This window comes from Schistocerca serialis, chromosome 9 (genome assembly GCF_023864345.2).
Source record: "Schistocerca serialis cubense isolate TAMUIC-IGC-003099 chromosome 9, iqSchSeri2.2, whole genome shotgun sequence".
NCBI classification, from domain to species: domain Eukaryota; kingdom Metazoa; phylum Arthropoda; class Insecta; order Orthoptera; family Acrididae; genus Schistocerca; species Schistocerca serialis.
Window position 1 is genome coordinate 347573817 of NC_064646.1, and position 14376 is coordinate 347588192.

Genomic DNA, 14376 nt, shown 5'->3' on the forward strand with positions numbered 1-14376 from the left:
TTTTTTTAAGGTGTGCTAAGTCGGACTGCAAAGTTTTAATTTTGATAAAATGTGGGAACAGTAATAGTGGCTTCTAAATAAAATTATTTACCATCAAATTGTGGTTAATTGTTGTTTTACCTTCTAAAATATTCAGTAATACAAATTTTAAGTGGAAAGCTGTCTCTTCCAGAAGGTAATAACAGCTCAGAACCCTCCATTAAACAAGAGAGGAAAAAAATAGAATGTATAGTAAGCTACAACAACAGGTTGTCTGGCACATATAAGGCAAGAATTGCACACTATTGTATAATCTGAAGCTCTAGACACATTAAAATATACCTGTGCGAGTACTCTCCTCAAGAGGTGCAGTCTTCTGGCAAAGTCTTCTCTCGTGATCTGGCAGTTGTGCACCCTCACACACCGGAAGAGCGCGTCGTGCGACAGAGGCCGCCTCGCAGCTAGCATTGCGTTGAGCAGTGGCTGAACCTTGGCGAACTGTTTCCTGCTGAACAGCCGCTGGCACAGCCACAGGTACAGGCCATTCAGAGTTCCCGGTATTTCGCGAACCTGAGGATGTCGTATACAGACACATTTTAAAAAGGCACATTTATCTAAAATTACATTACAGTAATCATATTCTATACGAATATTTAGAGGCGTGTCCAAGATATGAAAAGAAGTCAGAGATACATGTGCTATATGACTGAGGACCTATTTTAAACTGCAGGCTTTCTCAGTGAATTCCACTGATGAAATCTTGAATTATCAGTTGAGTATAGTATCTCAATAAGTTTCCTACTCATCATCATCATCCAGTGAAGTTCACAAGGAGATTAAAAACAGGAAACATGTCAACCCTTTGCTTCAAGACGATGATGATATTGACAACACACAACAATAAGTAACACATCTGAATATGAACATCCCTATAATATGTCTTCACAAACATAACTTCAGTGTGCCATTTGTGTGCTGATTGTTCACTGGTGCAAGTGCAGTGGAAGATTAGTTACATTGCGAATTAACATAAGTGCTATTTTAAATCTCTGGTACTGATTTGTTCTGGCCAAAATTAAGCCCTGCCTATGGTAGCAGTAGCATTGGGGATTTTAGTACCTTCTAGATTTCTCACTTAATAGAGATTCTTGAACCTATAGAAGCAGGCTTTCATAGCACTGCTGGTGTCTCTATTCAAATGTAACCAGTTCAGCTTTTTTAGCACTCCCTTCACATTAAACTGTGTGTCTAATCAACATGCAACCACTCATAATGTCTTCCTTTGCATATGTTCAGTACCCCTATAGTATTTGGCATGGAGCCTACACACATTAGCAGTGTTTATTTATTTATTTGGCAGTCATGCCATTGTAGAAATGATCTTGTCATACGCAGAAATTAAGAATATGGAATGTGCAAAATGAAACTGCCTACTACATGTATCAGTAAATTTAAAATTTCTTTACATAAGAATAGTGTATAATAATTTCTTTCCCATCAATAACTACATAGGCCTATAGAATAAATAGTAATACATTGGGTTGGAGCATAAATTCACAGCATTTCTCCATACTTTTAATAAACACAACGGATACACATATGTTGTTGTGGTCTTCATACCGGAGACCATAATCACCAACAATATATTCTCCCTCACTATTTACAACAGTCTGCCAATACTGCAGTAACTTTCCGAACCTGTGACTGTAGAAATCACATGGTTTTGAAGCAACGAACTTGTCGAGCCATCTTTGGAGCGCATTTTAATCTGGAGAGAAAGTTCCTTTAAGGTTGTTCAACAGAGAGCAGAAAAGATGAAAATCTGGGGGCACTAAATCAGGTGAATAAGGTGCATACAATTGCTCTTGGACTGCGCCTACAAGACATCTCAGTTGCTGACAATAAATGTCAGCAGTGTCAGTTACACCCCACGGAAGCAATCTGTAGTACACCCATTGTCGCTGGTCCATCAGATGCATAATGTTATCTTTTATGGATGTGCATGTTTGTACTGGGACCTGCTGCTTATGTTAGCGTAGGTGCACCATTCCTCATTACCAGTAACAATACAGGATAGGAATGATTGGTGTTGTCCACGAGCCAATTTATTAATGGCAAGCAGAGATGCACACATGGCCACCTGCTGATTTTTTTTATTTTGGTTTAAGGCATGTGGAACCCGTATGCCTGATTTTTGAACCTTGCCCAATGCATGAAAATGTTGCATGATGGTGGAATGATCACTGCTCAAAAAGAGAAAACAATTTTCTTGTCATGTTCTGTCCACTGGGATTATCCACGTACATGTTACAAATGTTTTTGGCTGCATAAGCTGCTTTCAGCCCTCTACTGAACTCAATTAGAAGAATATTTTGGGAATGTTCTGATTACTCCACTGGGCTCTCCATTTTCTAGCATCCACAGCTCCACTCACTATCCCTAAATGACAAATCAACATTATGTAAACACAAACAGCAACACTGAACTACAAATAAAAAATGACAGTAGATAAATAAACCCATTGCAAGCAGAATACCAACATAAAAAACAAAAATGCTATGAACTGATGCACCAAACTAATAGATAGTAAAGTGGTACAATATAAAGTGAAATACACAAAAATATGAACTTCTCATACAAGTTATCACACAACTGCATTATATATATATATATATATATATATATATATATATATATATATATATATATATATATATATATATATATATATATATATATATTGGAGATTAACTTATAAAATAAGCTTCTTGCCCTTAAAAATGTTGATTTACTAAAGAGCAACATTTATCAATTAAAAATTTTCTACGTATTAATTTAAAATTTATATTATCCTGTAAGTCTTTAATGAACTGCGCCAATGTATTATAGAGTTTAATATCCATATGGCTTAAATGTTTCTGAGTTCGTGATGTTTTGATTTCTTCTATGTGGATACCATTCCCCTTGACAGCATTTGTGTGGAGACTGCTTAGATTTGCTTTGCTTAAGAGTTCAAAAAGAATCACCCAATTTTTTTAAAAAAGTAACAATTTTGTTGTGTGAGATACGCATGTGAACAAAGCGCTGTTGGACAGAGCAAACTCTTGAGCTCTGCATGGTTCCCACTAGGTAACCACACTGGCATCTGGAATTATGGGAATTTTTAAATCAAAGGATTACTGAATGATGGATCGGTCACACTGGACCAAATGATTCAGCCTTATGTTACTGGCCTCCAAGGTCATCAGACCTTGCTGTATGTGATTTTTTTCTTGTGGGGGTTAATAAAAGACACTGTTTATATGCCACCACTACCAACAACAATGAATGAACTGAGACATCGCATAACAGCAGCTGTGAAAGCTATAACTAAAGACATGTTTGCTGCAGTGTGGGAACAATTTGAATACCACATTGACATATGCCATGCATCTCAAGGCATATTGAACGCCTATGAAAATGTGTAAAAAAATCATTGTATATGTTTATTAGTTTCAGAAATACAGACGTGCCAAATCGGATGATTCTTTCTGATACACCTAGTATAAAGTGATGCAGAGTAAGTATTCCCAGTTTCCTGAAAAGAGGTCTGCAGTGAGCTCATGTAGGCCTACGGGTAATTAAACGAACAGTCCACTTTTGCAAAATCAAAATTTATTTTAAATTAGATTTTGAACTGATCCAGAATGCTGTTCCACATGAAGCAACAGAATGAAAATATATCATTCTGATGCCTTTTAAAGTGCAAACATTTTCAGTAACTCTCAGTGCAAAGAAAGCTAATTTAAGTCTGTGTGTAAGGAAACTTAGTGTGTCATCCAGTTCTAGGTTGATGTCTTTGTCGCGAGTCGTTTTACCAAACTGTATACACTTTGTTTTCTTTGCATTCAGTGTAGGTCTAAGCTTATTTGCACAGAACCAAGTCTCAATACTTATTAGGATGTTATCAGTGATGGAATGTCAAGAGTTTTTAAAGTTGCTCACTATTAGACTTGTTTCATCTGCGTATAATACAATTTAGGCAGTATCCTATTGTAACTTGAAATCACTCACATATATGTGAGAAAGGGTAGTGGTCCTAAGATGCTGCCTTAGCGTACTTCTCAAGGAACTCCTTTCTAGGAGAGGTTGTGTTAGTGAAAACTTAATTGAGTCATTGGAGGTATGTAAATCTGAAGTACGACAGATGGCATATGGGTGGAGGGCGGGGTTCTAATACAGTTAAACCAATGTGACCTCTGTAAACAATGAAGTAATAAGCCAAAGTAGTCAACAGTTTACAAATATCTTGTGGTCACCAAGGGTTTCATGAAAGAATGTAATGGAACTTTCCAAAATCCGATGCAGCACGATGGCTATGAGGCACTCGCAGCTTGTGGTTTGGCCGTATTGGGGAAGGCTACGAATGTGTTACCCGTGTGGTCAAATTCTTGAGCGTAAGTGAGGCCTACAGATTTTTCTCTATTTCCTTCAATAATTTCTACAAATATGACCTTAAGACACATACTTGTAAGGGATACGAAAACCGTAAAAACCCACCTTAACAAACAAAAAGAAACTTTCAAATAGCAACCGCCGTTAGAAAGCAACGGACTTGATTGCAACTGAGAGTAATGACAGATTTTGAATCTTCATTTCATCTAATCGTTCGTGAAACTCGCGCTCGGTGGTGAAATTTACATTACTGTATTGTAGTGCAAGTAGCGTGCCTTTGAGACAGTGGATAAAATTTTTGATGGGAAAAAAAAAAACTTGAACCGTATCACAAAATTCATATTAAACGTCGATTAATGGCGTGTTAACACACACACACACACACACACACACACACACACACACACGCTAGACTTGGCCACTGTTTCTATGTTTCGATACAGTGTATCGATACGTAGAACTGTTTCAGTGTTTCGGAACGGCTGTGGTTCACTGTTTCGAAACAGTGGTGTTTCATTCCGCTCCTGTCTCGGATAACCGCACCATATTCGATCTCGAGCCAGACACAGAAACTGTATCATTGTTTCAAAATAAGGCTGTTTCAGTCCACTTGCGCTTGGAACGGACTAACTGTATCGAGACAGTGATGTTTCATTCCGTTCTGTGTCGTACGAGATTCGGGCTCGGCACAGATACTGAAACACAACATAACACTTAATGAAACACTTTCAAGAGTGGCGAAATATTTTTGACAAGCAATAGAATGAAGCTTAAGATATCCGAAAATAAAGCTTCGTTTCTAGCTGACTGTCCTATTACGAAATGGCGTAACATCTGCTTTATAAACACTAACCAAACAATGAAACAATGCATACTATTCACATTCAAAATAATAAATATGTGAAAATCATTAGATTAAATTACACTTTTTTTTCAAAACATACGCTTCCCTTTTCATGTACAGTAATCGTATTAAGAAACGCAAGTAAGCCTACAACATTTTGAATAAAAGAAGGCGTAGAGTGACAGTTATTAGACATATACATAAATTTGATCTTGGTATAATTGCAAGCAATCTGTTTGACATATCACTGATAGTGTAGTGGTGAACGGGAAGGGCTGGGAAACGTGGTGACTTTATAGTAACGGTTCGAAACACCTTGCAAGACAAAATTTTTTCTGTTATATTTAGTTATTTATTCGAATTATTTGGCGTTATTTGTGAGTCTATAGTCACTGTGCCTATTATCCACAATGATTCCCTTTGTGTGCATGGAAATTAGCAGGATGGGTAAATTACCCATACTAACGGAATGTGGGAATCCCAGTAGCATATCTGTTGTTTCTGCAGTTTGCTCCTACCTCCAGTTCCGTTTGCGGTGGTTCTTCTGTCTTCAGCTATGGCTTTACTCAGCCAATTGGAAAGTATGTAAGTCACACAGCACGAAAGCAGCGCATTTGCTGCAGGAAATACGAAACTGCCAAGACGCCCAAGTGATAGTTTCATACTTTCTGTGAAATTATTAGTGCTCTCGCACCTCATTTGTATTTATATGGACATACTTATACAGTAGACATTCAAGATGATAAAATGTGTATGTTTATTAGATTACAAAACACAAAGTGTTTCACTGTATCGAAACAGCGTATCGAAACATTACAGTGTACTGTTTCATTTGTTTCGAAACAGTTAAATGTTTCAGTTTGCCCATCTCTAACACACACACACACACACACACACACACACACACACACACGCGCGCGCAGTGAAGGATTCGATAGTGAAGATTTGGCCACTGTTGATTACCTGTAAGCACAGGAACCTGAAAATTGTGTAGAAATTGTTATGACTCCTCTTACGCTCAACTCGTTGATTGTTCTGCTACAGCCACAGCCCAACCTCTACCACATGGAGCTAACCGGCATTTCAGGTCACAGCCTTCAGCCTAGCTATTAGTCGTTTTAAAGACAACAATCAGTATCAACAGTTTCAAAAGGTTGACTATAATTGGTTAAAACCACTTAGAAAACGCACAATTGCTTTCTGATAATTCAAATGCTGCAATATGTCACTTACAAATATGTTTTCCTACCAGAATTCCATACTGCCTTATATTTAACTTTTTGTAAACATTCAAGTCGCGCCGTTTGGTTCATCACTGGAGTTGCAAGTAATGTACTTAATTCTAGCTGTAGATGGCAGCACAATCTCAAGGAGTGTAATGCCTGCATAGTACTCCTCAATTTTCTAACTACTGTCATCACAAGAGCAGACAACATAAAGTGTGATCATGAAGCACAGCACTGGGTGACTTGTTTTCTGTGGGAACAGATGTAGACATTGCGGATGTTTAACGACGATTGGTAGCAAGCAGTATGTGAATAGAGTTCGTTGTCGCACCCACTGCAGGACAGCTCCTCGCAGATTCCTAAGTCTGCGAAAAGACGTCTGCTCAGAGGTTTCTTCATAGCCCCGAGTGGGTGGTAATCACAAGGGGTAAAGTCGGGAAGATGGTTCAAATGGCTCTGAGCACTATGGGACTTAACGTCTAAGGTCATCAGTCCCCTATAACTTAGAACTACTTAAACCTAACTAACCTAAGGACATCACACACATCCATGCCCGAGGCAGGATTCAAACCTGCGACCGTAGGGGTCACGCGGTTCCAGACTGTAGCGCCTATAACCGCACGGCCACCCAGGCCGGCAAAGTCAGGAAGACACAGTGGGTGTGGCAGTATTTGGAACCCCATTTCAGCGATGGTTGCTGTGGTTTCCCGACTCATGTGGGGATGGGCGTGGTGTTGCAAGAGCACATTTCATGGCGGTGCACGCTCTCCACACACTGTAACCACTCGACTGTGTGCATACGCAGCGCTTACGCGCTCCTTCCACATAAAACACGTCGTCCAGCGTTGTCCTTGATTATCACACTTCATGTCGTCCGATGGTGTAATGACAGGATTTGGAAAATAGCGGTATACTGTGGAGGGATTACAGTTTCGTGATTGTGCTGCCACCTGCATTTAGACAAAAGTACTACATACTTGCAACTGTAATGAGCAGTCAACCGAATAAATGACAGGAAAATGTACACGCGCAAACAAACTTGACACCGGCGCCGTGGCTGATGGGAGCGACCGTAAGGCATTTCCCATGTATAGTCGCTCCCGTCAGCCACCGCGCTCAGTGTCAACTGTGTTCGCACGTGTAAATAAATCAAACGGAAAGCCCTTCGCAATATACAGGATGCCATAAAACTTGTGCATCTATTTGAAATGCAAATAAAACGTTTCATATATTAACTATAAACTTTTTGTTTGTTTGCTGCAGATTGTTGCTGTGACTTTGGAGATTAAGCACGAATACTCGGAGTAATAAAGTACATTTTTCTACAATTGTATTGTACTTCGTGCAGGGACAACGAAGTGTTGAGCGAGCCCAGCGGGCATACGACAGAAAACTCCGTACTGCAGCATAAAACATGTCATAAAGAAGAGATGTCTGTCATTCTAGTGTAACTGGCAATGTTGCAGACTGAGTCAGTGGTGGCTGTCCAAAATCCCCGCGGGACGCAGGGAATATTGGCAACGCCCGCGCATCAATGGCAAGCATTCTCTCAAAGTCAGTTCACCGTTGGTCTCAAGAAGTTGGCATGCCAAAATCTTCATTATGAAGAATTTTAACAGCTTACTACTACACATTCCCCTACAAAATTTAAATTTCCAAAAGGATATTGCCTGCAAAAATATTGAAATTTGCAAATGAATTTCTTTTACTGGCAGAAGAACACAGTTTCCACATGAAACTTGTGATAAGCGATTAAGCTCATTGCCACTTCAGCAGCCTTGTCAATAAATAAAACGGTCGCATTTGGGGCACAGAACAGCCATAACTTATCCGCAAAACCGCAAAAGATCTCTCCACAACTAACGTGTTGTGAGAGATCGTGTTGCATTGTACGTTCTGTACATTCTTTTTTTTTCGAAAATGCAGAAAAATGATCATTACTATGAATGTTGGACATTACCTTGACACGTTAAACACTTTTCCAAGGCCATTAATGGCTGTGAAAAAAGACTGTGTTTTCAGCAAGACGGCGTAACCTGCCGTATGGCATGTCAGACCACAGCACTTCATCGATAAATGTTTCCTGGTCGAGTTGTGCCTTGTAATGGAAACATCAGCTGGCCACCGCAATAGCCGGATCTCTCGAATCCTGAGATTATTTATTTAGGGTTTTCTCCGGAATTTCGAGGATCGCATGATATTCTATAGCAGACATTGGCAACCTTACATGACCCACGAGCCTGATCCACACTGAAGCTTACGGGCCACTTGGTCACGTGACACAACAGCAGAGCACCTAGCGCATACTGTCAAAACTATGGCGTCAGTGACAATGTTTCTGTGGTAACGCACTGATGTGCAAGACACCCCTTTGCCGACACGCCACGGCAAGAAATTATGCCTCAGTACACGCGTTTTTGAGAGTGCATTCAATTCATAACAACCCCATCTTCAGATATTTACATTTATTTATGCATCGTGAGCATTGTTTACATACACTGTTTGACAATAGCTACGTATCTTAAAAACTTCGGCAGCAAAATTTTGCAACGCAGTTAGTAAAGAAATAATGTTCATAACATGTAAGTAAGTGTAAACATCTGTTCAGATGGGAAGCCAGGCATCTTGAAATGAGATCATGGAAAAATAAACGGCCCTTTAGGCAACTGGCTGCATCTATTTTATAACGAATTACTTTCAGTTTCAACAGTTGCTTTCCAAAACGCCTATAATGATGAATAATTATTTATTAATGTTTATATGAGAAAGAACAGGAAAACAAAATATGGCAATGAGATAAGAAATGGCAGTCGACAAGCCATTTGGAGTAACAATGGTTTTTTTTAAGCTCAACACAGTGCTACACAAGGTATATAGAACTCCCAGACACCCTTGCGCGCCTTGACGCCACGGAGAGGACGATGCAGTGCTGTGCATTCAGTGGAACACGGAAGTGGTAGTGTACATCCAATAAAAGTAATTTTTTTGAGACAGTCATGAGCAATGGTCACCGTAACTGTGCCGTGGCACATTGCATTAATACTCCTCGAACGACGACGGACGTTATTTATCACGTTTTTCCCAAGGATGAGCACTTGCAACGTGAGTGGATAGTTCGATGCAAACGCAAGGACAAAGTGAATGTGAAAACTGCACATGTGTGATCAGCTCATTTTCGGCTTGAAGATTATGAACGGGATCTAAGAAATGAGCGTCTAGGGTTACCTTCAAGAAAGAAGTTATTACCAACAACAATCCCCTACATAAAAAATGAAAATTGAAATTTGTGTGAAATCTTATGGGACTTAACTGCTAAGGTCATCCAGTCCCTAAGCCGCACAGTCCACGATTGCAGCACCTGAGACCGCTCGGCTAATCTCGCGCGGCAATCCCCTACATAAATATTCCGAACTGACATGGGGAAGAAATTGCGGAAAGTGGTGTTGCAAACGAAAGGGTAAGACGTCTGCACATACATAACACTTTAAATAATTGAAACTGAAAAATTACCGTAATACAAACGAATTCACATAAATGCAACGCTTTTTGACGCATTACTGTATTGCTTTACGGGAGTGAATGACCCGCTATATTGTACAGGCAATAAATAATGTTGCTCAGGTGTATTTCCTTTTCCTCCTGGATATAATAGCTTCATTTGTCGTAGAAATAGCCGTTAGTTTTACGTATTCTCGATATGTTAACTATTTTAAAGCTAGTATATAGTTCAAATGACAAAATCAGCATATTTCGCGTAATTTGTTTAGATTTAGTTGTGTAAGAATAGCCGACCCTGACCAGTTGATTTCGTAGCGTAGTGGTATGGTTTCTGTCTCTTATGTTGGAGGTCATGGGTTCGTATACCTGTATTTCCTTCAACAATTTTATTTTTACATTTTATCAAATTAAGCTATTGTAGCCGCTTATGCCACTGATATTTAATCGCTTTTGTCAATTTATCTGATTTTTGGTGAGAAATTAATGCAGTTGTACAGTACTTAGTAAAAACTTTTAGGAATAGTAGGCCTACTCGGTAAATAATTTTAGGAAGAATAAAATTAAATTCATTCTTTAGGGATCCGGAAGTCGTGCACAACGCTGTGGAGCAAGAAGTTTCCAAATGGCGAGCTTTGACGACTTTAAAAACTGTCACCGAAGAAAAAGAAAGTCGACCGAACCACATGTACAGATTGCGTTCATGAACCCACTGAAGTAGTGAATAAGGATTTGGAAATTAGGGAACTGAGGGCCGAGCTTGAACTTTTTAAAAAACTGAATGCACAGAAAGAAGCGGCACCAAAAAAAATGTTTTACAAAGTAAAACGAACGTTCTCCGACGTGTTCTTTCGTTGAAGCGGGCAGAAAAGTCATCTGACGCGAAAGAAAAAGTCAAATTGCACAAAATAGTGTGTTGTCAAAGTGTTTTACACCGGCGCAAATAAGATGCCTATTAAACGAAAATAAAAGGGTAAGTATAATTCAGAGGACATTGCCCATGCATTGACTTTAAGAGCTCTGTCACTTAAAGCGCCGGCCGGTGTCGCCGAGAGGTTCTAGGCGCTTCAGTCTGGAACCGCGCGACCGATACGGTCGCAGGTTCGAATCCTGCCTCGGGCATGGATGTGTGTGGTGCCCTTAGGTTAGTTAGGTTTAATTAGTTCTAAGTTCTAGGGGACTGATGACCTCAGATGTTAAGTCCCATCGTGCTCAGAGCCATTTGAACTATTTTCACCTAAAGCATAGATTTATTTGCGAAAGCGAAAAATTCCTTTGCCGTGCAAGGCAGCCTTTCAGAAATGAATTTAAATGCAGCCCGGATATTCTTGAAGATATCCCGTGTTTATTGAAAGCCAAGTCACACACTTTTACTACTCAAGGGAGACTAGCAGTTCTGACATTTGACGAAATGAATGTTGATGGCCGCATATGTTACGATTCGTCTGAAGACGTAGTAGTCGGATCACATTCCAATGTACAAGTCTGCATGATACGTGGGTTGTGTAAGCAGTGGAAACAACCAGTTTACTATGATTTCAACACTGTGATGACCAGTAATTTGCTTCAGAGCATCATTAAGGCAGTTGAGGAATCAGGAATGAGTGTTGTTGCTGTGACGTGTGATATAAAAGTCTGGAAGGAACTGTCTGTCGATACAGGGAGAACTTATTTCGTAAATCCAGCAGACGACACCAGGAATGTATGGGTTTTCTTCGATGTACCACATCTGTTAAAGTTATTACGGAACCATTTTTTGGATACAGGCATTACGCTACCTGATGGATCCAAAATATCTAAGGCAGCTATACAGGAACTTTTAAAGCATCGAAAGAGTGACTTAACGATAAACACCACATTACTGAAGCGCACTTAAACGTAACTGGACGAGCAAGGCAGAATGTACGGATGGCAGCGCGCCTATTTTCACGACGAACAGCCCAGGCTTTGAAGTATGTTCTTCATTAAGACGTTGAAAGTAATTTTATTGAACTCGTTAACGACGTCTTTGATGTCCTGAACTCTAGAGTTCCAAAAGATGAACGCTCACCCCTGCGTATTGGGTTTGGAATGAATCTCACAATTCAAGAAAATACTTTGAAGAGATTCTTAGATATCTGTTTAGTAATGCACGTTGGTGACAAAGAAAGAATGTTGCCTTTCCAAAAAGGTTTCATAACTTCAATAAAATCTCTGTTTGGTCTTTTCGAAAGTCTGAAAAGTATGGAAGTTAGCTATATATTAACTTGTAGACTGTATCAAGATTGCCTGGAAAACTTTTTTTCTAGGGTACGAGGATTAGGTATATTTCATAACAATCCTACACCTTTTGAAGTATGGAACAGTATACGTTTCCTTATCTGACGGGTAATGCAAGTGATATTTCTTTCTCTGGGAACACGCCATTTACTAAAGAATTAAACACAGAGTCTTCCCAGTGTGACGTCGGACCGGATTCTGCATCCCTAAGTTTCATTACCAGTGAGCTCTGTAGATGTTGCTGACAAAGCGCAGCTACGAGAAATCCCAGAAACTGTGAATGTGGAAGAAAATTTACTGACAGATGTGGTAACAATGGGGGATGACTCTGTAATTTCAGATGTTCTTCCAGATGCGGTAAAATGCATTGCAGGCTATATTGCATTTAAATGCCACAACATTGATAAATCACTAGGCTTTCCAGGAGCAAAAAATGAAGGAGATAATGCTGCAGACTGGATATCAATTATATCTCGTGGTGGTCTTTACACTCCAACGTCAGCATGGGAAAACAGAATGTTGCAGGTTGAAGAAGAATTTGCTGCTTTTCACGGAAATGGAGTGTGTAAACAAAAAAATGTCGTTAAGTTCTGTGCTCTGTTTTAAAACAAAAGTTTCCTGAGGTTCATGAAGCAGTTATTGCTCTTTACGTAAAAACGAGAAAATTTATAAGGAGTAGGCATCTCAATCAAGAAGCAAAGTTGGAAGCAATGAAGAAATGTGCCACAAAGAGGAAGCAGTTATGGATTGCATCGTCGTCTGGTAAACGACAGTAGAAACAGACTACTTTAACATTTGCTTCTTCATCAAACGAGTGAGTTATTTTTCATCTTAATTATCATTTATTTACTTTTAATGTGTACAAAACCTGTCATGCCCCTTGTTTTGACTTGTACAGATGCGTATCGAACGAAACCGAAAGTAAAATGAACGAGTGTCATGGCACTGAGTCTGTGGTACAGCGCATTTGCCGTGTAAGCATACAGCTGCGCTGCGCTAGGGTCCTCGTCGTGACGTCACGGCGCTCCACCCAATAGTAAGCGTTTTCGCCTGAGTGCGCCCCCCCCCCCCCCCCCCCAGAGTCCTGGATACGTGGCCTCCAAGATCGCCAGGCATTACCCCAAGCGATTTCTTCTTATGGGGTATGTGAAGGAAAGTGTGTTCATCTCTCCGTTACCTCATGACGTCTAGATGTTGTTCGTGCTGCTGATGGACATTTAAAGGATGTGTAATAACATAGCAAAAACTTTTAAGATTTTGCGAGTATTTTTTAGTTCATTCCATGTTGGTAGTATATTTTTTTCGATAAATATGAGTTTTGAAATCATGTCATTCTTTTTGAACCACCCTGTACTATACAGAAGCCAAACTGGAAACGGGCGAACAACACAACGACGAGTTGTCAAACCGAAAATACTCGCCCTCTCACGCTCAATACGTAATGGTCATACGGAGAATATTTTCGTCGGAATCAATACTGTTCTTCAATATTTCTAACTAAACTTCCGCCGGATCATCCTCTGCCGATAGGCGTCACGGCAAGCAGATATGGAGGGACATGTTGTCAGCATTCCACGCTTTCAGCCGTTGTCAGTTTTCGTGACCAGTGCCGCTACTTCCCAATCAAGGAGATCATCAATTGGCCTGACAAAGGCTGACTGCAGCCCTCCTCCAAACAGCGTTCGGCAGAGTCGGACGCTCACCCATCCAAGTACTAGCCAAGCCCAACTGCGTTTAATTTCAGTGATCTGACGAGAACCGATGTTATCACTGCAGCAGGGCCTTTGGCTATCAATATTTCTCGTACTGACAATACAACACTCGCCATCAGAATGTTATTACGAGGGTAATCCTATTTTTTTATAAGTACATAGACCTGTTTATTTCTACAATGGTTTACATCAGTTTACAGCTTGAACATTTAGATATTTTTCGACGTAATCACCATTTCTGTCGATACATTTTTGTAGACGCTGTGGTAGTTTTTGTATGCCCATGTCACATCAGCTCGCCGCCATCCTGTTCAGAAAGTTATGAACCTCTTCTTTCACCTCGTCGTCGGAGCTGAATCGCAAGGTTTCGTCACCTGTGACGATTGGGTCCAGAAAGTTGTCCTGTTCGGCTGCAAGACGTTGAAGA

The 14376-nt window shown here is 40.0% G+C and overlaps 1 protein-coding gene across 1 annotated transcript in view; it reads right to left on the minus strand.

The window, feature by feature from the left end:
* The window catches only part of LOC126419875 (ankyrin repeat domain-containing protein 50), a 513285-nt gene that overhangs the window by 131411 nt on the left and 367498 nt on the right, over window positions 1-14376 (minus strand). Inside the window, exon 7 of the mRNA XM_050087125.1 lies at window positions 322-549. Within this exon, the coding sequence (XP_049943082.1) occupies window positions 322-549 (228 nt within the window). The remainder of the gene's footprint in view (window positions 1-321; window positions 550-14376) is intronic.